The sequence below is a fragment of the Pseudophryne corroboree genome, chromosome 8 (genome assembly GCF_028390025.1).
Source record: "Pseudophryne corroboree isolate aPseCor3 chromosome 8, aPseCor3.hap2, whole genome shotgun sequence".
In the NCBI taxonomy this organism is placed as follows: Eukaryota; Metazoa; Chordata; class Amphibia; order Anura; family Myobatrachidae; genus Pseudophryne; species Pseudophryne corroboree.
The window spans coordinates 95,328,196-95,354,272 of record NC_086451.1 but is presented as its reverse complement, the minus strand read 5'-3'; the positions used below and the strand labels follow the sequence as shown (position 1 = coordinate 95,354,272).

Sequence of the window (26,077 nt, the reverse complement as noted above, 5' to 3'; positions counted from 1 at the left end):
TGCTCTGACGGCTGCTTATCACACCCGAAGCATAATCCCTGATAAAAGTGCCAGTTTACAGGGCTAATTGGATAGCCCTGGTGAACCTATTAGCAGCACTAAATTACCGGTGCTAAATAGGATACTGGCATTAGAAAAGAAATTATTTTTTTCTCTCTAAATGACTGAATGTAAATGTATGCACCCTATGCAATAATTGGGCAGATAAGACGTTTAAAACGTACACCCTATGCAATGATCGGTCCGTTGTGACGATTTTTGGCTGTTCTGTCCAGTGAACTCAGGTTGTGTATGAAGCACCTTGGGCCGGTTATCATTTCAAAAGCAGTTAGGTTGGATCTAACCTGTAGCACATTAGTTGAAAAGGACCAGCTGATATCTTGCATGTTTGAAGTGTGAATGGATTTCTGATCACGTCCAACATTTCTGCCGACAGTTCATTTAGAAACATATGACTATGTGTTGAGCTCTAGGACCGATAATCGGTCGTTTTAGTACAGGTGAAACTCAGAAAACTAGAATATCGTGCAAAAGTTAATTTATTTCAGTAATTCAACTTAAAAGGTGAAACTAATATATTATGTAGACTCATTACATGTAAAGTGAGATATTTCAAGCCTTTATTTGTTATCATTTTGATGATTGTGGCTTATGGCTTAAGAAAATCTCAAATCCAAAATCTCAGAAAATTAGAATATTATATAAAATCAATTAAAAAAAAAAAGGTTTGGGCCCCTTTTGCATGAATTACTGCCTCAATGCGGCGTATCATGGATTCTATCAGCCTGTGGCACTGCTGAGGTGTAATAGAAGACCAGGATGCTTTAATAGCGGCCTTCAGCTCTTCTGCATTGTTCAGTCTCATGTCTCTCATCTTTCTCTTGGCAATGCCCCATAGATTCTCTTTTTTTCTCTATCGTCCTAAGTGGATGCTGGGGTTCCTGAAAGGACCATGGGGAATAGCGGCTCCGCAGGAGACAGGGCACAAAAAAGTAAAGCTTTACTAGGTCAGGTGGTGTGCACTGGCTCCTCCCCCTATGACCCTCCTCCAGACTCCAGTTAGATTTTGTGCCCGAACGAGAAGGGTGCAATCTAGGTGGCTCTCCTAAAGAGCTGCTTAGAGAAAGTTTAGTTTAGGTTTTTTTTTCTTTACAGTGAGTCCTGCTGGCAACAGGATCACTGCAACGTGGGACTTAGGGGGAAAGTAGTAAACTCACCTGCATGCAGAGTGGATTTGCTGCTTGGCTACTGGACACCATTAGCTCCAGAGGGATCGAACACAGGCCCAGCCGTGGAGTCCGGTCCCGGAGCCGCGCCGCCGACCCCCTTGCAGATGCTGAAGCGTGAAGAGGTCCGGAAACCGGCGGCTGAAGACTCCTCAGTCTTCATAAGGTAGCGCACAGCACTGCAGCTGTGCGCCATTTTCCTCTCAGCACACTTCACTGGGCAGTCACTGAGGGTGCAGAGCGCTGGGGGGGGGCGCTCTGAGAGGCAAATATAAACCTTATACAAGGCTAAAAATACCTCACATATAGCCCATAGGGGCTATATGGAGATATTTAACCCCTGCCTGACTGGAAAAATAGCGGGAGAAGAACCCGCCGAAAAAGGGGCGGGGCCTATCTCCTCAGCACACGGCGCCATTTTCTGTCACAGCTCCGCTGGTCAGAACGGCTCCCAGGTCTCTCCCCTGCACTGCACTACAGAAACAGGGTAAAACAGAGAGGGGGGGCACATTAATGGCTATATATATATATATTAAAGCAGCTATAAGGGAGCACTTAATATAAGGATATCCCTTGTATATATAGCGCTTTGTGGTGTGTGCTGGCAGACTCTCCCTCTGTCTCCCCAAAAGGGCTAGTGGGTCCTGTCTTCATTAGAGCATTCCCTGTGAGTTTGCGGTGTGTGTCGGTACGTGGTGTCGACATGTATGAGGACGATATTGGTGTGGAGGCGGAGCAATTGCCAAATATGCAGAGGTCACCCCCCAGGGGGTCGACACCAGAATGGATGCCTTTATTTGTGGAATTACGTGATGGTTTATCTTCCCTTAAACAGTCAGTTGAGGACATGAGGCGGCCGGACAATCAATTAATGCCTGTCCAGGCGCCTCAAACACCGTCAGGGGCTGTAAAACGCCCTTTGCCTCAGTCGGTCGACACAGACCCAGACACGGGCACTGATTCCAGTGACGACGGTAGAAATTCAAACGTATTTTCCAGTAGGGCCACACGTTATATGATTTTGGCAATGAAGGAGACGTTACATTTAGCTGATACTACAGATACCGTAAAACAGGGTATTATGTATGGTGTGAAAAAACTACAAACAGTTTTTCCTGAATCAGAAGAATTAAATGACGTGTGTGATGAAGCGTGGGTTGCTCCTGATAAAAAGTTGATAATTTCAAAAAAGTTATTGGCATTATACCCTTTCCCGCCAGAGGTTAGGGCGCGCTGGGAAACACCCCCTAAGGTGGACAAGGCGCTCACACGCTTATCCAAACAAGTGGCGTTACCCTCTCCTGAGACGGCCGCACTTAAGGATCCATCAGATAGAAAGATGGAAGTTATTCAAAAGAATATATACACACATGCAGGTGTTATACTACGACCAGCTATAGCAACTGCCTGGATGTGCAGTGCTGGAGTAGTTTGGTCAGAATCCCTGATTGAAAATATTGATACCCTAGATAGGGACAATGTTTTACTGTCGTTAGAACAAATAAAGGATGCATTTATCTATATGCGTGATGCACAGAGGGATATTTGCACACTGGCATCTCGGGTGAGTGCTATGTCCATTTCAGCCAGAAGAGCCTTATGGACACGACAGTGGACAGGCGATGCGGATTCAAAACGTCACATGGAGGTTTTGCCGTATAAAGGGGAGGAGTTATTTGGAGTTGGTCTATCAGACTTGGTGGCCACGGCTACTGCCGGGAAATCCACTTTTTTACCTCAAGTCACTCCCCAACAGAGAAAGGCACCGACCTTTCAACCGCAGCCTTTTCGCTCCTACAAAAATAAGAGAGCAAAGGGCTTGTCGTACCTGCCACGAGGCAGAGGAAGAGGGAAGAGACACCAACAGGCAGCTCCTTCCCAGGAACAGAAGCCCTCCCCGGCTCCTGCAAAAACCTCAGCATGACGCTGGGGCCTCTCAAGCGGACTCGGGGACAGTGGGTGGCCGTCTCAAAAATTACAGCGCGCAGTGGGCTCACTCGCAGGTAGACCCCTGGATCCTGCAGATAATATCTCAGGGGTACAGGTTGGAATTAGAGACGGATCCTCCTCATCGTTTCCTGAAGTCTGCCTTACCAACCGTCTCTTCCGAAAGGGAGAGGGTGTTGGAAGCCATTCACAAGCTGTACGCTCAGCAGGTGATAGTCAAAGTACCCCTATTACAACAAGGAAAGGGGTATTATTCCACTCTATTTGTGGTACCGAAGCCGGATGGCTCGGTAAGGCCTATTCTAAATCTGAAGTCCTTGAACCTCTACATAAAAAAGTTCAAGTTCAAGATGGAGTCACTCAGAGCAGTGATAGCGAACCTGAAAGAAGGGGACTTTATGGTATCCTTGGACATCAAGGATGCGTATCTACACGTTCCGATTTACCCCGCACACCAGGGGTACCTCAGGTTCATTGTTCAAAACTGTCACTATCAGTTTCAGACGCTGCCGTTCGGATTGTCCACGGCGCCTCGGGTCTTTACCAAGGTAATGGCCGAGATGATGATTCTTCTTCGAAGAAAAGGCGTATTAGTTATCCCATACTTGGACGATCTCCTAATAAGGGCAAGGTCCAGAGAACAGCTGGAGACAGCTTTAGCACTATCTCAAGAGGTGCTAAGACAACACGGGTGGATTCTGAATATTCCAAAATCCCATTTAATCCCGACAACTCGTCTGCTGTTCCTAGGAATGATTCTGGACACGGTTCAGAAAAAGGTTTTCCTTCCAGAGGAAAAAGCCAAGGAGTTATCCGATCTGGTCAGGAACCTCCTAAAACCAGGAAAAGTGTCAGTACATCAATGCACAAGAGTCCTGGGAAAAATGGTGGCTTCTTACGAAGCAATTCCATTCGGCAGATTCCATGCAAGAATATTCCAAAGGGATCTGTTGGACAAATGGTCAGGGTCGCATCTGCAGATGCACCTGCGAATAACCCTGTCACCAAAGACAAGGGTGTCACTTCTGTGGTGGTTGCAGAAGGCTCACCTATTAGAAGGCCGCAGATTCGGCATTCAGGATTGGATCCTGGTGACCACGGACGCCAGCCTGAGAGGCTGGGGAGCAGTCACACAAGGAAGAAACTTCCAGGGAGTATGGACGAGTCTGGAAAAGTCTCTTCACATAAACATTCTGGAACTAAGAGCAATCTACAATGCTCTAAGCCAGGCGGAACTTCTCCTGCAAGGAAAGCCGGTGTTGATTCAGTCGGACAACATCACGGCGGTCGCCCATGTAAACAGGCAGGGCGGCACAAGAAGCAGGAGTGCAATGGCAGAAGCTGCCAAGATTCTTCGCTGGGCGGAGAATCACGTGATAGCACTGTCAGCAGTGTTCATCCCGGGCGTGGACAACTGGGAAGCAGACTTCCTCAGCAGACACGATCTTCATCCGGGAGAGTGGGGTCTACATCCAGAAGTCTTCAACATGTTAATAGACCGTTGGGAAAGACCAATTGTAGACATGATGGCGTCTCGCCTCAACAAGAAACTGGACAAATATTGCGCCAGGTCAAGAGATCCACAGACAATAGCTGTGGACGCACTGGTAACTCCTTGGGTGTACCAGTCAGTGTATGTGTTTCCTCCTCTGCCGCTCATACCAAAGGTATTGAAGATCATACGGCAAAGAAGAGTAAGAACAATACTAGTGGTTCCGGATTGGCCGAGAAGGACTTGGTATCCGGAACTTCAAGAGATGCTCACGGACGAACCGTGGCCTCTACCTCTGAGAAGGGACCTGCTACAGCAGGGTCCCTGTCTTTTTCAAGACTTACCGCGGCTGCGTTTGACGGCATGGCGGTTGAACGCCAGATCCTAAAAGGGAAAGGCATTCCAGAAGAAGTCATTCCTACCTTGATTAAGGCACGGAAGGAAGTCACCGTGAAACATTATCACCGCATTTGGCGAAAATATGTAGCGTGGTGCGAGGATCGGAGGGTTCCGACGGAGGAATTCCAACTGGGTCGTTTCCTACATTTCCTGCAATCAGGATTATCTATGGGTCTCAAATTGGGATCCATTAAGGTTCAAATTTCGGCCCTGTCAATATTCTTCCAAAAAGAATTGGCCTCTGTCCCTGAGGTCCAGACTTTTGTCAAGGGAGTACTGCATATACAGCCTCCTGTGGTGCCTCCGGTGGCACCGTGGGATCTAAATGTAGTTTTAGATTTCCTCAAATCCCATTGGTTTGAACCATTGAAAAAGGTGGATTTGAAATATCTCACATTGAAAGTGACTATGTTACTAGCCCTGGCCTCTGCCAGGAGAGTATCTGAATTGGCGGCTTTATCTTATAAAAGTCCTTATCTAATCTTCCATTCGGATAGGGCAGAACTGCGGACTCGTCCGCATTTTCTCCCTAAAGTGGTATCAGCATTTCATCTGAACCAACCTATTGTGGTGCCTGCGGCCACTAGCGACTTGGAGGACTCCAAGTTGTTGGACGTTGTCAGAGCCTTAAAAATATACATTGCAAGGACGGCTGGAGTCAGAAAATCTGACTCGCTGTTTATATTGTATGCACCCAACAAGTTGGGCGCACCTGCTTCTAAGCAGTCGATTGCTCGTTGGATTTGTAACACAATTCAACTTGCACATTCTGTGGCAGGCCTGCCACAGCCTAAAACTGTAAAAGCCCACTCCACAAGGAAGGTGGGCTCATCTTGGGCGGCTGCCCGAGGGGTCTCGGCATTACAACTCTGCCGAGCAGCTACGTGGTCGGGGGAGAACACGTTTGTAAAATTTTACAAATTTGATACCCTGGCAAAGGAGGACCTGGAGTTCTCTCATTCGGTGCTGCAGAGTCATCCGCACTCTCCCGCCCGTTTGGGAGCTTTGGTATAATCCCCATGGTCCTTTCAGGAACCCCAGCATCCACTTAGGACGATAGAGAAAATAAGAATTTACTTACCGATAATTCTATTTCTCGGAGTCCGTAGTGGATGCTGGGCGCCCATCCCAAGTGCGGATTATCTGCAATACTTGTACATAGTTATTGTTAACTAATTCGGGTTATTGTTAAGGAGCCATCTTTAAGAGGCCCTTTCTGTTGTCATACTGTTAACTGGGTTTAGATCACAAGTTGTACGGTGTGATTGGTGTGGCTGGTATGAGTCTTACCCGGGATTCAAAATGCCTCCCTTATTGTGTATGCTCGTCCGGGCACAGTACCTAACTGGAGTCTGGAGGAGGGTCATAGGGGGAGGAGCCAGTGCACACCACCTGACCTAGTAAAGCTTTACTTTTTTGTGCCCTGTCTCCTGCGGAGCCGCTATTCCCCATGGTCCTTTCAGGAACCCCAGCATCCACTACGGACTCCGAGAAATAGAATTATCGGTAAGTAAATTCTTATTTTCTTTAGCCTAGGTAAGAAGCTTCTGACGTTGTTGGTTGTTCAGGAGCGGCTTGAGAAGAGGAATACAACATTGGAAGCCCATGTCCAGGATCCGTCTGTGTGTGGTGGCTCTTGATGCACTCCAGCCTCAGTCCACTCCTTGTGAAGCTCCCCCACACTTTTAAATGGCCTTTTCCTGACAAGAAAAAAAGAACTGGTCTGTTGCTCAGTGGTCCAAAGTCCTCTTTTCTGATGAGAGCAGATTTTGCATCTCATTTGGAAACCAATGTCCCATAGTATCGAGGAAGATGGAGAAGCACATAATCCAAGATGCTTGAAGTCCAGTGTGAAGTTTCCACAGTCTGTGTTGATTTTGGAGCCATGTCATCTGCTGGTGTTGGTCCACTGTACTTTAAGTCCAGAGTCAACGCAGCCGTCTACCAGGACATTTTAGAGCACTTCATGCTTCCTTCAGCAGACAAGCTTTATGGAGATGCTGACTTCATTTTCCAGCAGGATTTGGCACCTGCCCACACTGCCAAAAGTACCAAAACCCGGTTCAGTGACTGTGGGATTATTGTGCTGGATTGCCCAGCAAACTCGCCTGACCTGAACCCCATAGAGAATCTATGGGGCATTGCCAAGAGAAAGATGAGAGACACAAGACTGAACAATGCAGAAGAGCTGAAGGCCGCTATTGAAGCATCCTGGACTTCCATAACACCTCAGCAGTGCCACAGGCTGATAGGATCCATGCCACGCTGCATTGAATAAGTAATTCATGCAAATGGGGCCCAAACCAAGTACTGAGTACATATGCATGAATGTACTTTTCAGAGGGCCGACATTTCTGTATTTAAAATCCTTTTTTTTATTGATTTTATGTAATATTCTAATCTGAGATTTTGTATTTGGGATTATTTAAAAATGTAAACCACAATCATCAAAATGATAACAAATAAAGGCTTGAAATATCTCACTTTGCATGTAATGAGTCTATATAATATATTAGTTTCACCTTTTAAGTTGTATTACTGAAATAAATGAACTTTTGCATGATATTCTAATGTTCTGAGTTTCACCTGTATTTACTGTACACTAGAAATCTGATGTTCATTTCACCACTGAAAAATCATAAAGTTGGCATTAGTTTAGGTTTATGTGGGGCTCAGTAAAGGAGGGATGGGAAGCACTCTGGGAAACGTAATACTATCAGGCTTGCTTCTTTTATAGATTGGGGATAGTTTTGGCTGGTGGTTTAACGTTGATAGACTCTGGGCCTAATCCAGAGATGTACGTTAACTTGATGTTAACTTCTCATCTCTGATGGTCAGAGATCTGCACAGATGCTCCACTGCACATGTGCCGGCTTGGACACCACAGCTTGCGGCCATTTGGAGGCCAGGCAGGGGCAATAGGGAGCTTTTTGCAAAACAGGGGTGTCAACACTGTTTTATAGGCGTGCCAAGGACAGGGTCTGCTTCTTCTAATGCAGATTTACCGGCCACTGTAGTGTGATCTAACCGGAGTTCCTGAGTAGGTTTAGGCTTACTTAGATGTCCATTGATCAGATGCTGTATCTTTGTACTCGGATCATCTGCGTGACCATCTCTGCTAACTGTGTCCATCTCTGAAATCAGGCCCTAAGTGTGTGAGAGATTTTTGAGTGTGTGCTTTTAAGTGCAACATGATTAAATGGGAATTCCTATGTGGGGTATTTATGTAAACTCACAGATCAAACACCAAACACATATATATGGGTAAAGAGCATACTTTCCAAGGCAGGTTCTCAAATTGGGTTCAGTATAATTTACCGATGGTCGAGATTCCTGCCATCAGTATACCGACAACGGCATCCCGGCCCTCAGCAGGGCAAGCGCGGAGTCCCCTTGCAGGCTCGCCATGCGGCCTGCTCGGTGGCTCAATGTGCTCGCCACATTTTCTGTTCCCACTCTATGGGTGTCGTGTGTGTGTATAGCCCCTGTGAGCTAGGATTTCTGGTGTTGGTATTGTCAGCAGTTGGGATTCTGGCGTCTGTATCATGCCCGCTGGGATCCCGACTACCGGCAAATTACCTGTGCCCCCTCAAATTGCAGGATATTGTAACGGTTTGTATTTGAGGGGTCATGTTGAAGTATTTGAGGAAATTGTGAGGAAAGTATTTGAAGAAAGGAAAGTGTGAGTGGGATCGAGTGTATTATTCACATATGTCGTCAGTCACAAATTGTCCACGTTACTCGTGTGGTATCTCAGGACTTGCATTGGGGGGAATAAACTTATATAAAAAAGTACTGTAGATCCTATTAAATGTTGCACTGTGACCCTTCTGATTGGATCTTTTCCCTTTTTCTATATGTTCTGGAAGTAACGTGTATTAAGGGGTATCCGGATGAATGGTTGGCACATATACAGATCAAGCCACGGACATTGTGGCTACATCTAGGCGCATTCGGCCCTCATTTGCTGCAACCGCGTCCCCGTCTAAGGCGCGCACGTGCCCCATTTGCATGAATAGGGGCAGTAAAAGATGCAGCTCGGTGTGGGCATGCCTAGCAGCACCGGGAGTGACCGTACACGGCAGCTGTAGCCACGATGAGTGTGGCTAAATCTGTACGGTCAGCAAGTTGTTTTTTCTTTTTTTTTTTCATGTTTTATCATCCACGTAGCAACCTTGCCCTAAGCGTGGCAAGGTCATTGAGCCTGCGAGGGTACACGTTTTCACTAATTTGGCTTTTACATGGTTCAGCATACAAAATGACAACCCCACAAAATAAAAACACTGTCGACTATTTTGTGTCAACCATTTCCATGTCGACCATTAATCTGTGTCAACATTTTGCACCTGTCGACCTTTTTTTTTTTTTTTTTTTTTGAACAATGGTTTTAATTAAATTTTTACAGAAACAGAAATAAAACCAAGAAGTACAGTACATTTCACAGAAAATATCAACAAAAGTAATCAAAGTGAATGACCTGCAAAAATTCACAGAATACTTTGACATTTAGAACATAGCGTGCAGGTCATCCATCGCGTACTCCTAATCTTGGCACCACATCAACAGACAAATAAAATACATAACAGATACAATACAGAAAAACACAACTAATAATGCAGAAAAAGAAGAAGGATAGGGAAAGGTACAAGACAAAGACACACAAGGGGTAACATAAAGACAAAGGCAAAGCTCTTCAATAATTGTGTTCCTAGAGACGGCACAACCAGAGAATGGTATAGAGGATTAGACATAGGTGACTGGTACTATCGGTTAAAATCTGAATGAGGGGAATGCAATTGTGACAGGTCTGTGGAATCCGTTACAAATATAGTATGACCCTGCCGAACCCGAAATTCCCTCCACTTCAGCCAATTCCTCTCGCGTTGAGGGAGGTGACATTGAATATACACCTCCCGCTGTTTCAAATAAGAAATGTTTGTGGGTGTTATTGATAATAGTTTGGATAACGGGTATTGACTGCGATTTCCACAGCTGTCCGATTGCTGCCTTAGTGGAAATAAGAATATGACCAGCCAAATATCTATCACAGTTCAGTAGGGGACATGATGAATAATGAAATAAGGCGAACATGGGATTCTGTCGACCTTTTCTGATGTCTACCTTTTACATGTTGACCTTATGACCCTGTTGACCTAGTGGCTCTGAACCTTATTTAGATCAACCTAATGATCCACGCCCCTTTTAAGGTGGGAGGCACTTGAAGACATTACACTCTGGTCGATGGCTGTGATCCTCCAACCTGATTTACCAGTGTGCCTAATACCCCTTTCACACCGCACAAATAACCCGGCATCGACCCGGAATATTGCCGGGTCGACACGGGTCAGTGTGCGGTGTGAAAGCACCAAAGCTGAAATCCCGGGTCGCCTGACCCGGCAAATTAAACCCGGGAATAAAGCAGTGTTATTCCCGGGTTGAATACCGGGTCAATGGTAGCGTAAACAGGCTTGACCCGGGACCCGTTCACTACAACAGGGAGAGGCGACGCAAAGATGATCTAATCTCCCAGCTCCACCTCTACCCCTGCTTCCGGCTCCGCCCCCCGCCGCTATGGCACCCCGCCCGGCATATTGCTGGGTCGGGGTAGCCAGCAGCAGCGTCCAATGCCGGGTCCCACCCGGGAAGGACCCGTTTCCAATTCCCGGGTGGGATCCGGCATTGGCGGTGTAAAAGAGGTATAATAATGGTCTGGTTGTGCTCTGCTACAGTACGTCAGTTGCGGGGTACTGCAGCGTGATTGTGTGAATTAGACGATTGTGTTAGGAATTATTTTGCAATGGCTGCCTCTGTCCCATGTGCCCTTTATATGTTCTTTCTTTTTTGTTAACCTGGGTGCCCTTTTGCAGTTGTAGAAAGTAACAACCAATGGTAGGGATCCAACAAATAAGCATTGCAGACAGCATATGAAACTATTAAAAACGGTGGTGTGTCTATGGATGTACTCCATGTGCTTTATACAGCAAATATGCAGTTTATTGTTTTAATTAAATTGACCATCAGGGTTTCACAATTAGCAGTAGATGTTTTTATTTTTTGTGTCCGTATGCTTTATTGTCTGCAATAGCTTTTTTTTTATATTCCAAGCAATAATACCAGTGTGCTAACAGACCAATCTCATTTTTAGTTGTGAGACCATCTTAAAAATACTTTACCAACTAGGAAAATATTGTGCTCCACTGCCATCTAAAGGTGTAAATCCATTGTTTTTGCGCCTGGCGGAGCAATTCAGTTGTTGCTCTGATCAGGCATGCATACCGCGGGCAGCCATTCTGCTTGCCCTCCTCTGAGCAGAATGTGTGAAGTTCAGCTTTCCGCACATTTTTCTGGTCACGACCCATACTTTAGACTGGTGCTTTTGGGTGCGACGAGTAAAAAATAGTGGGTGCCCGGTGCAGGAAAAAACTTTTGCATATCCCCCCCATCTAAAGTGACAGGGCAGTTTGCTGCGATGTGGCGCCTAAAACATTTTAGTTACCCCTAAGATGTTTTTCGGTACAGTGATCAACTGGCAGAGCTCTGGCAAAAACAGGTGTACTTTTCTAGGTTGTAATGCATCGTTAAGTGATGTTGCCCCATGTCCTAGCCACCTGCATTCACACCGCAAATGCCGGGTCCTACCCGGTAAGACAAACGTGTACTTACCGGGTGGGATCCGGCATTTGCGCTCCGTTGCAGGCTTCCCGACCCGGCAATATACCGGGTCGGTTGCCATGACAACGGAGGCCGCAGCAGGGGCGGGGGTGGAGGCGGCGTAGGGAGATGAGCTCATCTCCAGCGCCGCCTCTCCCTATCTTGTGAATGGGAACCGTGTCGCATCGACACGGCTCCCATTCACACCGCACCTGACCCGGTAATCAACCCGGGTAAAACCCTTCTTTTTTACCGGGTTGATTTACCGGGTCAGGCGACCCGCTAAATCGCCCAGTGTGCTTTCACATCGCACACTGACCCGGTTCGACACGGCAATATGCCGTGTCGGTACCGGGTTATTTGTGCGATGTGAATGGGGTATTAGTGGGCAAGTACCAAGTGAAAGACAGCCACAAAGGAGGTATAATCCAGTTGCTAGGATTAAAACCGTGCAAACACAGTTACAGAAATATTTGCAGGGGTGTGACTGTCACAGATATTTCAGGAATGGTTTCCACACATTGATCAAATTAAGTGTTTTGGTATTTTTTTGACAACACACCCATATATACAGTTTAAACTTGCTCTTCTTACTGCTCGAGCGGGTAGCTATTCCGGGTGTGGTCCATAGGGTCGACCACACTTAGGTCGATATTGTCTAGGTTGACAATGACTAAGTCGACACCCAAAGTAGGTCGACACAAGGGTCGACATGAGTTTTTTTTAAATAAACAAAATAGTTTTCTTCGTAGAATGACCGGGAACCCCAATTAGTGCACCGCGTCCCCTTGCATGGCTTCAGGCAAGGTGCCTCGCTCCGCTACCGCTGTGGATCGTAAAGTATGAAAAAGTTAAAAAAATGAAAAGAAAAAAAAATAGTGTAAAATTCATGTCGACCTAGAAACCATGTCGACAATGCCTGTCGACCAATAGTGGTCGACCTAATGACTGTCGACCTAGAGATCGGATACCAGCTATTTCAATGTTCTTAGAAAGTGCTAGATAAATACTGCTTCACCCAAATCTCCATTTCATCAAGTTCTCTGTATGAACATTTGGAGTTCTAGCTAGATTTTACCTTCGGATGGTTGTTCCTATTTAATCTGATACTAACATTTGCCTTGTTACTAGGCTACAGAGTAGTCTACAATCTGATCTTTACAAAAGGACATTGCTAAACATTGCTGAGGTCTGTTTACATTTGCGGACTGTGGAGGAAAGAGTTGGTATTTGGGGGCAGGAATCTGCATATTTTCTCTCTGCTGGAATTTCATTAACAAAAGTTGCATTGGTTCTGAAATAAGACATCTGTTACAAATGTTACCTTTCTCTACAGGATCACCCTATAATGCCTGAGGTCCGGGACCTATCAGATGCTCTGACAGACCTGTCTATGGATCCCATCACTGGTGTTGGGGTAGTAGCATCAAGAAATCGAGCACCTACTGGATATGATGTGGTAGGTATTATCCTTTCACAGTATAATGAAATGTCCTGTATGGTGTGTTGGACCCTGTCTTGTTAGAGTAGATCTGCTGGATGTAAAGGTGAACTAGTTTTTCATCATTAAAATATGCATGGGGTAAAAACAAGCATCTCTGCCCTATGGAAAATTGGATGGGGTATGGTAAGAACTGAAATCGTACTCTGTGATTACTATAGGGTATGCCAGTTGCATGTGTGCAGGTAACTTACAGATGTGTCCACTTACGTCTAGCCTCCCTGCATATTAAACAGCCCTTCTAGTCATGGCGTGGCTCGGTAACGCTGAACGTCTTTACGTGCGCCCTTTTCCATTAAAATGCGTGTTATTCTCAAAATGTGAACAGGACGCACAATCGGCTGATGCTGATTAAAATTATATGCGACATGCCTATGTTCTGTGTGCGACTGCGGCTGTATCTGCATACTAAATGGTACATTACAGTTGTTTCCTAGAAAACACTGTAACACCATTTTGTATGCAGATACAGCCGCAGATGCACACAGAATATACTCTAGGCATGCCGCATATCATTTTATTCAGCAGAGCCTGCCTGTGCGTTTTATTTGCATTGCAATGCAAATAAGATGCGTTCCCAGCAAAAAAGATGCCCGACGCTAACAGAGTTGCACGTGGTCGGTCAGCTCGCTGAGGCCAGGCATCTCCTGCTACGTGCCATATTGAGACAAGATGTATGAGGACACTTGTTTAAATGAGGACACGTGTTTAATTGTGATCCCTGATATAACTGGTTACTGTAATTTCTCAAGCCTGGAATAATGCCTGATAGTTGGAATAAGATATCTAGAGAATAAAAGCTTGTAGCAACGGTGTACAGAAGATATATTTAGCCATGAAAGTCACGTACCCCACTGGCTCACACTGCAGCGGATAGAGAGAAGAAAGTTGGGACAGGCAGCAGGGTCAGTTTAGGAGAGGGGAACAGAAGAGACCCCTCGACCCGGAATTTACCAGGTTTAGTAAACTAGTGCCAAAAATAATGTAGAGATGCAGCAGGTGATTCTCTGTAAGATATGTTGCGGTTTCTTTCCTTTCCGTGGGATGAACACTCTTCTCCACTGTTCTCAGAAGAAGGAGGAAAAGGAAAAAAATTAGAGCTCTGCTCTAGTGTAATATTCTTTAATAAAATTGTTTGAGATTAATATTTACACAATGTGCTCTCGCTTTTAAACTAAGAAATGACTGCACAAAAACATTCAGATATTCTGCAAACAGGTAATTTATTCCTACCAGAAGGGAAATGTCTCATAAGCATCTAGTATTTAAACATATTTTTTATCAGCGATAGGATTTCCGGACATTTTTGGTCCAAAACGGCAAGAATAAAAATGCAACTTAGTAGGATCCCCTTATTTGTTACCGTACACATTTCCGATGCATTTCGTTCCTAGCTCTTGATGGGGGTCATTCCGAGTTGATCGCTCGCTAGCAACTTTTTGTTATGCTGCGATCAGATAGTCGCCGCCTATGGGGGAGTGTATTTTCGCTTTGCAAGTGTGCAAACGCTTTTGCAGCTGACAGCACAAAAAAGTTTTTTGCAGTTTCCGAGTAGCTCTGGACTTGCTCAGCCGCTGCGATCACTTCAGTCTTTTTGGTCCCGGAATTGATATCAGACACTCGCCATGCAAACGCTTGGACACGCTTGCGTTTTTCCAAACACTCCCAGAAAATGGTCAGTTGACACCCATAAATGCCCTCTTTCTGTCAATCACCTTGCGATAGGCTGTGCGAATGGATTCTTCATTAAAACCATCGCCCAGCACCGATCCTGTTTGTACCGTACAATCAACTCTGAATGACCCCCAGATTTCTACATGAAAATGACCTTTGCAGAAACTGTGCTGCCATTTTTCCTCTTGTGAATAATCTTACATCGACTATGGAAAGAAGTTGTCTATTGCACTGACTTTTTCCTACTTTTACATATGCTGCTAAAGAGAAGTGGTTATTCATAGTCTAGCTTCCATATTGCAGCAACAGAATGTTTCTGAGTCTTGTACTGCTGGTTTCAGGCATACGCCCAATTTCAAGTATTCCCAGTGAGTAGTGGTACCTAGTATAGAGATTTTTAATTAGGAAAAATGATTTGCTCTGTGACTTTTCTGTTGATATACAGTATGCAGGGTCTCTGTTATGTTTATAACAACCTCATTACAGTGATTCCCAACCAGAACATAAAGCATATGGGTGGAATTAGGCACTCCAACCAATATGTTCTAGAACTCCTCAGAAACCTTAGATCACTGTATCTATCGGGAATGTATTTTGCATTTTTTTTCTATTGTAAGACAGATGTGTTTTGTGTACTTTTGATGGCTCTGTATATTTCCTAGGAAGAATAGACATTGTGAATACCACTAATTATTTACATATATGCGCTGCTGTCTGCATTTTGGTTACTTTTTTCAGTAAATCTGAGCCCCTTAATTGCTCATGCAGTTTTAAATGCACAGAGATCAGCATTTTAGACACTCAATTTTTTATGTATCAAGCAATGGAAATAGTGGAGAAGTTGCCCATAGCAATCAATCAGCTGCTTCCTATCATTTTATCGAATGTACCTGATAATTGCTAAGTTGAAGCGGATTGATTTGACAGCTTCTCCACTGGTTCATTCCTACACTCTTGAAACATCAATCCCTCAGTGTTAACGCTTTCCAATTAAAATCCACTATATTTCCGCAGCTCTGTTACACAGAGGGTGGAATTCAATTGTTGCTCCGTTTGGGCGCCACAGCCATGCCTACACATTAATTATCATGCTTGCTGTTTGGCTGCTCAAACAGCCAATGTCTCGCACATTTCTGCTCATTAACCTCGGTAGGCTGCAAACAGAAATGTGTGGCTTGCAGCTATTCAAGCCGAAAAGAGCAACAATTGAATTGCTCCGTTGGCCAGACCTTTAAATAGTGCAGTCAAAAAAAAAAAATTGAGTTCCTTGCAGAGCATTCTAAGAGCTTGTTATTTAATAGCTTTAAGGTTGAAATTTTCTGCACTTTTCCATCTTTTTATGCATTTTAAAATGCTATAAAGATTAGGCACAAGCGATTGTAAAGCTGCATCTATACACCAAGCCTGGACAGCACTTGTGTGACATGAGAGAAGGGAAGCTGATGGCGAGGAAGTGGTTATCTCTCGTGCTGGCGGACACCTGCAAGATTTTGCCTCAGCTGACAGTTTCAGCTCACTTTTTACACTCAGATCGGTCTGACTCTGAGATCTTTGAGCCACTTCTAGCTATCATGTCAGTTCAGGGGAAAGTACCATGTTTTCTCCCTTTATTCTGTTTACAGTGGTATTATACAGGAATGATGCTGCCAGCTTAAACATAAATGACTATCATTTGGAAACCTCCTTAAGAAAGCAGCCACTCATATATCACCAGTGGACTGCAACTTTCCCCACTAGTATCATGATTTAATTAAGATTACTAAGAAGGCAACAGTAAAGTCGGGTACCCACTGGGCGATTTCAGCCTTAAAAATAAACAATAAAATAAATGTCGCTATCGTGTTGTTGGGGTTAGTGGAAGGATTGACCACTAATGTTTGTCGCTGTGTTACTTAGTAAGGCTGGCCACTTCCGCTTATTCTGTACGCTGGATTCTGCTTACAAATGTTTGTGTAAAGACAGAGGACCTGATTCTAATTAGAGAATAAAGTAAGAAAGGGCAAGTAACTGTGCACCTGGGTAATACCATGCTGCACTGCAGGTGGGGCAGATTAAAATGTGCAGAAAGATTTCGATTCGTGAGGGGCATCTCCAAGCTGAAAATCTAAATTACAGTGTAACAATAAAGCTATCCAGCATTTGTGGGCTACATGCAAACGCAGCCAGTATTTGATGAGCTTTTATTTTTGTCCGGTTATGCTTGCCATACATTAGGACGACCAGCATGCGAGTCGTCTCACGATTTCCCTTGAACTCCCTGGGAGCTCCATTGCAATCCCGAACACACAATTTGGTCTTTTTTGGCATACGATATGCATGAGATCTTACGACCCATCATGCGCCCCTATACGATGGATCATCTCTCGACCCATCGTATACCTCACAAAAAGCATACCCTCAATTGACGCTGATCGAACGATCCATTGAATGATACATTGTATGTGCATAAAACATGGTACGATGTACTGTACATACGATCATGATGGATAATATGGGCTGCACGTATGATCAGAGGATACGTCATTCGACCCGTAAGAGACTCCAGATTACCTCAGCGGTACCAGGGGATCATAGCAGGGGGGAGCAATTATTAGTGTACTAAGTCCCCAATCTAGGTACTTAGTCTGCGACCCGGCTAAGCTTGACATTAGCAATTAGGGCGCCGTGTGCTGGTTCCATAATCTCTCTGTGTCTCCCTGGAAGGGCTCTTTGTGCATTTAACCTTTTCCTGTGTGTGTGTGTGTGTGTGTGTGTGTGTGTGTGTGTGTGTGTGTGTGTGTGCGCTGTCACTGTTACACTATGTCAGGCAAAGAGTGTGTTTCATGTAAAGCACAGTGTTCTTCTCCAGGGGGTTCACTAGTGTGTACTCAGTGTCATAGGCGTGCGCACGGGGGGTGCCTGGTGCGCACAGGCACCCCCTAATGCCCGGCACCCCCATGCACACAGATAGATGATCGGATCGTCTGCTGCGCTAATCATCACTGCGCTGCGCCAGCCAACCAGTCAGACTCACAGACTTCATGCTCCAACGCACACCTCCCTTCCTTCCTCACCGCCAGCCAGCACGCCAGTGCGCCAGCGCTCAGTCTCTACAGGTGTCGTGTGTTCCCTGCCCTGCCATCGCTGACACACGCCAGGAGCTGGAGGACTAGTCTCTGAGCCACTGCTAGAGCAGGACAGTGGTGGACTGGACAGAGTGAGTGAGACAGTAGACTTGACCACTCAATTTGTACTGCAGGGGCATGTGAGGGGTTCAGGCTAGCCAGGGGATGGGGGGGGGGGGGGGGATTCGGTGGAAAAAAAAAAAGGGAAGTGGTATTACCTTATGAGAATATATATATATATATATATATATATATATATATATATATATATATTAGCTAAGCCATGCATTCAGGAGTTTCCTGGGTGCACCTATAGTCTATAGGTGCACTCAGTAAACTACTGATTGCTTGGCTCAGCTAATATGTATATGTGTGTGTATATGTATGCTGAGGGAGGGGACTTGAATAAAAAGCACTGTTTTATTATATTTTACCGCTTCAAGGGGTCTATTCATGTAGCAGTGAAAAGCCCTGTTTTGCGTTAAACAGGGCTTTTCTCTGCCTACTGCAATTCACAGAGCGGGTTACCGTGGAGAAGTCTCTGACTTCTCCAGCGGTACCCCCGCTCTGTGCCTGAATCGCAACACCGTACCTTTGCATGGTGAGTGCGATTCATGAAGGTGCGGAAAGCTCTGCTTTCCGCTTCTCCATGGGGTTCAGGTTCGCCATCTCAGGACGGCGTAACCTGAACTGTAGTGCGGAGACGGCAGGGAAGCTCAATGCTTCCCTGCGCTCTGCTCGGCACCTAGCGCTGGCTCCGCCCCCCGACCTCCCAGCAACCACTGCGGCTTGCTGGGAGGTCAACAACCTGTGCATGCGCAAAGGGACCTGCCGCTGGACTCCGCGCATTGCAGGGAGGGACCGCTGTAGATTACCTCACCGCAGGAGCCCCAGACGCCGCAGCGCATCGTCGGAAGGGTGAGTATACAAGTGATAAGTAGCAATTCTGTTTTCGTTTTCTACATGAATAGACCCCCATGAGTGCCGCCTCATGAGTGCCACCTACTCTCCGTTTCATGCATATGTAGGGGTGCAATTCCGTTTAAGGGCACCAGAGCAAATGAATACCTGTACTGGGTACCGGAGTGCTGGGGCATTTGGATGGAGATATCTATCTATTTATTTATATATTGTCAGTGAAAGGCTGCAGCACTCACAGGTCTTGTAATCCGTATAAGGGTTATATACTGGTCCACCTCGTTTTAGCAGGACACTCCAATCCATATACAGGCCATAAAATGTCATATGTCCTGACAAAATTTTATGTAATAAAATGAAACGTTGGCCTGTATATGGATTGGAGTGTCCTGCTAAAACTAGGTGGACCAATATATAACCCGTGTACGGATTACAAGACCTGTGAGTGCCGCAGCCTTTCACTATCTCTATATTACTGAAGGCACCCAGGCAACGGTGTGGAATTTGGAGTGCCAGTTACTCTGTGTGTATCTATCTATCTATTCTTTGAAACATATATATATATGTATAATTTTACACTGTATATGTGTGTGTGTGTATATATATATATATATATATATATATATATATATATAGATAGATAGATAGATATATATAGATAGATAGATAGTGCTAGACACGCCCAGTAGGCAGTGCTACACACACCACTCTGGTCGTGCACCCCCTAATAAAATGTGCTGCGCACGCCTATGCTCAGTGTAGTATCCCTTCTCAGGCTATTGGGGCTGAACCAGCATGGCTGTACTCCATTAGGGGAATGATTCCCTCCATTTCTACTAAGTTATCTCAGAATGAGAACGAGACGCAATACTTAAGACAGTCTATGACTGAGTTTATGAAAAAGGACTCAGTACCCAAACCAGCGTCTCAGTCCCCTGCCATTTGTCCGCAAAGACGTACTTTGGCCCATATCCTGCAGTCTGACTCTGATGATGAGGGGTCAGAAATGAAGGAGGGTGAAGTGAACTCAGAGGTGGGGGAGGGTACTCTGTCGCTGGGAATAGAGGCTCTCATAGAAGCTATAAGAGAAGTTCTGAATATCCCTGATAAGGTGACAGAGTGATGAATCTTATTTTAATATAAAGACGAAATCCTCAGCCACTTTTCCTGTGTCAAAGGAACTAAATACCCTGTTTGAAGAACCGTGGGTTAATCCGGTTAAGAAATTTCAAATCCTTAATCGGTTGTTAGCATCTTTTACTCCCGAGGATAGGAAAAATTGGGAGAATCCACCGATAGTGGATGCCTTGGTTTCCAGGCTCTCACGGAAAATTGTATTGCCTGTCCCGAGTACAGCCTCCCTAAAAGACGCGGCTGATCACAAAATTGAGACTACGCTCAAATCTTTGTATACAGCTGCGGGGGTGGCCCAGAGACCCATTATAGCATGTGGGTGGATTACGCGAGCCATTGCTAAATGGTCAGGTAAACTAAATGAGGGGTTAGATACCTTTCCTCAAGAGGAGATTGTTTTGCTCCTGCAACATATACAGGACACTGCAAATTTTATGGTGGAAACCATAAAAGAAATAGGCTTGCTTAATGCACATACTACAGCTATGGCAGTGTCTGCACGCAGGGGTCTATGGCTACGCCAGTGGACTGCGTATGCGGACTCCAGGAAAGGCGTTGAAGGCCTACCTTTCACAGGCGAGGCCTTATTTGGAGATGAACTAGACAAATGGATCTCCAAAGCTACAGCGGGTAAGTCCGTATACCTTCCTTCTGCAGCTCCCCCAGCTAGGAAGGTCTACTTAGGAACCAGTTTACAGTCCTTTCGGACTGCCAAGTTTAGGGGCAACCCCAGAGGTTCTTCTACCGGCACCAGAGGCGCTAGAGGTAAACCATGCAAACCAGCAACTGCCGGTTCACAGGAACAGGGCTCAAGCTCTGCTTCCTCAAAACCTTCAGCATGACGGTGGACCGCGATACTTGGAAGACTGGCAGGTGGGAGCCCAGATAAAAATTCTTCAGTCACATCTGGACAAGATTGTGCCAGGATCCCTGGGTCATAGATCTTATTTTCCTGGGCTGCAGACTGAAGTTCCAGGAGCTCTCACCTCACAGATTCTTCAAATCAGGCTTACCAGTTTCACAAGAGGCAAGTATAACTTTACAGGACGCCATTCAAAAACTGTTACAGACCCTGGTCATTGTTCCAGTTCCACCTCATCTACAAAACAAGGGGTACTATTCCAGCTTGTTTGTAGTCCCGAAACCGGACGGTTCAGTTAGACCGATTCTGAACCTCTAGTTGTTGAAGCCGTACTTACAAGTGTTCAAAATCAAGATGGAGTCTCTGAGAGCAGTGGTCTCAGGTCTGGAGGAGGGGGATTTCCTAGTGTCTCTGGCTATCAAGGATGCGTACCTTCACATTCCGATTTGGCTGCCTCATCAGGCTTATCTACGGTTTGCACTGCAGGACTGTCATTACCAGTTCCAGGCCCTGCCATTTGGTCTCTCCACGGCACCGAGAGTGTTCACCAAAGTGATGGTAGAGATGATCTTTCTCCTCCGCAAACAGGGAGTGAACATATTCCGTACCTTGACGATCTCCTGATAAAAGCACCGTCCAGGGAAAGGTTGCTGAACAGTATTGCTCTCTCAATCAAACTACTCCAGGATCACGAGTGGATTCTGAACTTTCCGAAATCTCACCCAGTGCCAACACAATTCCTCGGAATGATACTGGATATGGAGTCGCAGAAGGTGTTCCTTCCGTTGGAAAAGGCATTAGTGATCCAGTCGATGGTTCGGTCCTGAAGCCAACCCGGATATCGGTGCATCTGTGCATTCGCCTTCTGGGGAAGATGGTGGCCTCTTACGAGGCTTTTCAATACAGAAGGTTTCACGCAAGACCCTTCCAGCTCGATCTGTCGGACAAATGGTCCGGATCGCATCTTCACATGCACCAGAGGATCCGTCTTTCTCCAAAAGCCAGGATCTCCCTTCTGTGGTGGCTATAGACTTCTCACCTAGCCGAGGGTCGGAGGTTCGGAATTCAGAATTGGATTCTGCTAACCACAGACGCAAGCCTCAGAGGTTGGGGAGCAGTCGCCCAGGGGGTGCAGTTTCAGGGAAGATGGTCAAGTCAGGAAGTCGTCCTTCCAATAAACATCCTGGAATTCAGGGCAGTATACAACGCCCTTCTGCAGGCCTCATCTCTTATTCAGAATCAGGCCATTCAGGTCCAGTCAGACAATGTGACAGCAGTGATTTACATAAACCAACAGGGCGGAGCGAAAAGCAGAGCCGCGATGTCCGAGGAGTCAAGAATTCTCCTCTGGGCGGAAAAACACATCCGTGATGTTGTCAGCGGTCTTCACTCCGGGAGTAGACAACTGGGAAGCAGACTTCCTCAGCAGACATACCTGCACCCGGGGGAGTGGGAACGAACTATGGGGGTAATTCTGAGTTGATCGCAGCAGGAACTTTGTTAGCAGTTGGGCAAAACCATGTGCACTGCAGGGGGGCAGATATAACATGTGCAGAGAGAATTAGATTTGAGTGGGGTGTGTTCAAACTGACATCTAAATTGCAGTGTAAAAATAAAGCAGCCAGTATTTACCCTGCACAGAAACAAAATAACCCACCCAAATCTAACTCTCTCTGCACATGTTATATCTGCCTCCCCTGCAGTGCACATGGTTTTGCCCAACTGCTAACAAAGTTCCTGCTGCGATCAACTTGGAATTACCCCCTATGTTTTAGAGTGTGAATTTGTTTGCCTCTGTGGTACTATATCTGTCTCTCCATAGACATGTATACCCCATGCTATTTTTTTTAATTTTTTTTTTATCCTTTTCATCCCTCTGTTTTCATTGGTCCTCCTGTTTGTTTTTTCCCTGTCTTGTGTTTCCTATTTTGTGTTTATATTATTGCTGTATCGTTACAAACCATGTGTTTTAAAAGGGATGCAGTTGATATGCCGTCAGTCGGGATCCCAGTGGTCAGGATGCAGATGCCGGAACCCCGACCATTGACACCCATAGAGTGGGAATTGAACCTGTGGCGTGCGCTCGCCCAACCCTTCTCCCCCCCAGCCCTGGTATTCTGGCGGACGGGATCCCAGGGGGTTGGTATGTTGACCTCCATGATCCCAACCTCCAGCATTACAGCCCCAACCCATTATAAAATGCTCTGCTGTTTTGGTCTGGTACTATTTATGGTGTGTTTTGTGAATTATCTTCTTCAGTAAACATATACGTGTTATGATCAGTGGGCTTTATTTATGGCTGCATGCGAATGCTGCCGCAGATGCGTTTTGACTCAGAGGATGTGCAAAAATATGGTCATGTTACAGCCCACCAAAGCCTTTGCAGCTGCCAACAACTGTGTGTACACATTCACCGCATCAATGCAGATCCAGAAAACACTTCGAGTAAGTCTATGGTCACTCAGAGTGGCTGCCAAGACTGAGATCCCGGAGACGTGATTCTTGTGTACAGGATCGCAGTCGGTGGCTAATACATGCCCCTAAAATGGTACCGACACACCTGGATTTTTGCCGCCACTCTCCTTGACCTTTCACGAAACAGGTGCTTCCTATCAATCACTTGCTAATGAATCCTCACTGCAAGCGTTATAGCAAATCCATCATTGCTCTTGTGCATTGCGGCAATGGCTTAAGCGCAGCTTACCTATAATGGCTCATTTGTGAATCATCGGCATAGTGTACAACTGAGAATCGGACCCTGCGCCCCTATATAAGTGCAATGGTATTCTTTTATCCTTTTACAATCTAGAGCAGTATCTGACATTTGCAGGAGTGCCTGTCAAGGTCTTAGAGAGTGCAATAATGTACTTTGATATAGTCCAGTGACTTTTAATACCTTTCTATGTAACCCATATCGCCTCACTGACTTATAATGACAGATAATCTTCCCTCTCTTTATATAGACATGCCTTTACTGCTGTGCTATTTTTATTTCTTCTCATTTAGCCCTTTGCTCTACTATACAAACTACTTACATCAACTCGTGTCTCCCAGAGGCACGTTTCTCCTGATTCGTAGACACCAAGTAATATACAGTATGGATTGTATTTTGTCTTGCCTTCACATTATTGCTAGATGTTTTATATATTTAATTGTTTGTGAGTTGAGGTTGAAAACACAAATACTCACAAACCTGGACATTGCAGTGGTTTTCTGTCAAGTTCTATGTTTTTTATACATCAAGAATTTATTTCATATTTACAGTTCAGAATGGGACTCAAAGAAATTGTACACCCCCTAAAATAAGAAATTTTTATTTTCTATTTAATTTTGTTTTTAATTAATATGTTAAATCTAATGCTATGTACACACTAGACATTGCATCGTTTGCAAGTTGTCGTCAGCGATGACACCTGGAGGGGGTGCCGACATCGACAATTGCATACACACTTGCCGATGCTGGCAGTGACAAGAGACAGTGGTCGGGGGGATTTGGGCCATGCTGCATTCGTCAGCATGGCCCTCGTTGGCGATGTGTGACCGGGAATGTGCATCGTCTGCACTGGACTAGTTGAGGATTTAACGGCACTGCTGCAGGGACCAGTATAAATGTGTTCCCCTGCTGTGGCATTATCTCCTTGACTAGTGGAGCTCGGTGATGGTTTAAAAAATATGGGGGGCCCCTATGTCCTTTTTCCCATGTATTTTTGGAACCAGGACTGGTGTTGGTTGTTAAAATACGGGAGAACCATAGTCAATTCCCCCCCCCCCCCCCCGTATTTTAGCAACCAGGACCGGCTCAAAGAGCTCGGGGCTGGTTATGTTTTTTTTGGGGGGGGAGGTATCTGCATGTATTTTTTTTTATTTACTATTTGAAGTATTTCTTTATTTTTACAGACAGAAGCATGCACGGATCTCATTGATCTGTGCATGTTTCTTTCAAATTCGCATTACGTTGTGTGAGTTTTCATTCTAGACAACTCGCACTAGATTGCATAATGTAATAGCCTCGAACTTAAAAACTTAGGGACTAACTTGCAGCTTCTAATGTGCGAGAAGGTGCGAGTTTGTCCCGCACGTTAAACTCGCACTGCATTTCATCCTGCCGCAGGTCTAGACCAGGAGAAGAATGAGGAAGGGTTTAGACCTAGTTGTAAGTCAATTAATGAAGTAGATTTCACCGCGACTGTATTGGTAGAGAATTATTAATGAATTTTAAAGCATTAACAATCAGGTGAAAGTGGATCTTAAGGGCCCCATACACTTATACAACATGACTGTCCGTCATGTCATATAAGATTTCCTCCAACCTCCCGGCAGCCTCCCCGTTGGCAGGATAGTATTAGATATATCATATGCAGTTTTCTCATACGTCCTAGAGGATGCTGGGGACTCCAAAAGGACCATGGGGTATAGACGGGATCCGCAGGAGACAGTGCACTTTAAGACTTTAAATGGGCGTGAACTGGCTCCTCCCTCTATGCCCCTCCTACAGACCTCTGTTAGATTCTGTGCCCAGAGGAGACTGGTTGCACACTAGGGGAGCTCTACAGAGTTTCTCTAAGAAAAGACTTTTGTTAGGTTTATTATTTTCAGGGAGCACTGCTGGCAACAGGCTCCCTGCTTCGTGGGACTGAGGGGAGAGAAGCAGACCTACTTCTGTGAGTTAAAGGCTCTGCTTCTTGGGCTACTGGACACCATTAGCTCCAGAGGGTCTGATCACTTGGTGCGCCTAGCTGTTTGTTCCCGGAGCCGCGCCGCCTGAAGAGAGAAGCCGGGTGAGTAAAGAAGCAAAGAAGACTTCAAAGGCGGCAGAAGACCTCAGATCTTCCGGAGGTACCGCGCAGCGGTCGCGCTGCGCGCCATTGCTCCCTTACACAAGTGGCACTACATGGGTGCAGGGCGCAGGGGGGCGCCCTGGGCAGCAATAAAACCTCATATTTAACCTGGCTATATGTATATACATTGCCTAGGCAATGTATAGGGACCCCCGCCAGTATTAAAAAACGCGGGACCGAAGCGTGCCATATAGGGGGCGGGGTTTCTTCCTCAGCTCAAACCAGCGCCATTTTCTCCACAGCACAGCTGCAGAGACGCTGCTCCTGACCCTTCACTGCTACCACAAGTAACAGGGTGCACAAAATGAGGGGGGGGGGGGGCACGGCAATT

The 26,077-nt window shown here is 45.7% G+C and overlaps 1 protein-coding gene across 7 annotated transcripts in view; it reads left to right on the top strand.

Annotated features, from left to right (window-relative positions):
• MVB12B (multivesicular body subunit 12B) overlaps positions 1-26,077 on the top strand; it is a 431,719-nt gene that overhangs the window by 172,285 nt on the left and 233,357 nt on the right. For all 7 annotated transcript variants that reach the window (XM_063936805.1, XM_063936806.1, XM_063936809.1 and 4 more), the window contains one exon: positions 13,052-13,174. In XM_063936805.1, the coding sequence (XP_063792875.1) occupies positions 13,052-13,174 (123 nt within the window). The remainder of the gene's footprint in view (positions 1-13,051; positions 13,175-26,077) is intronic.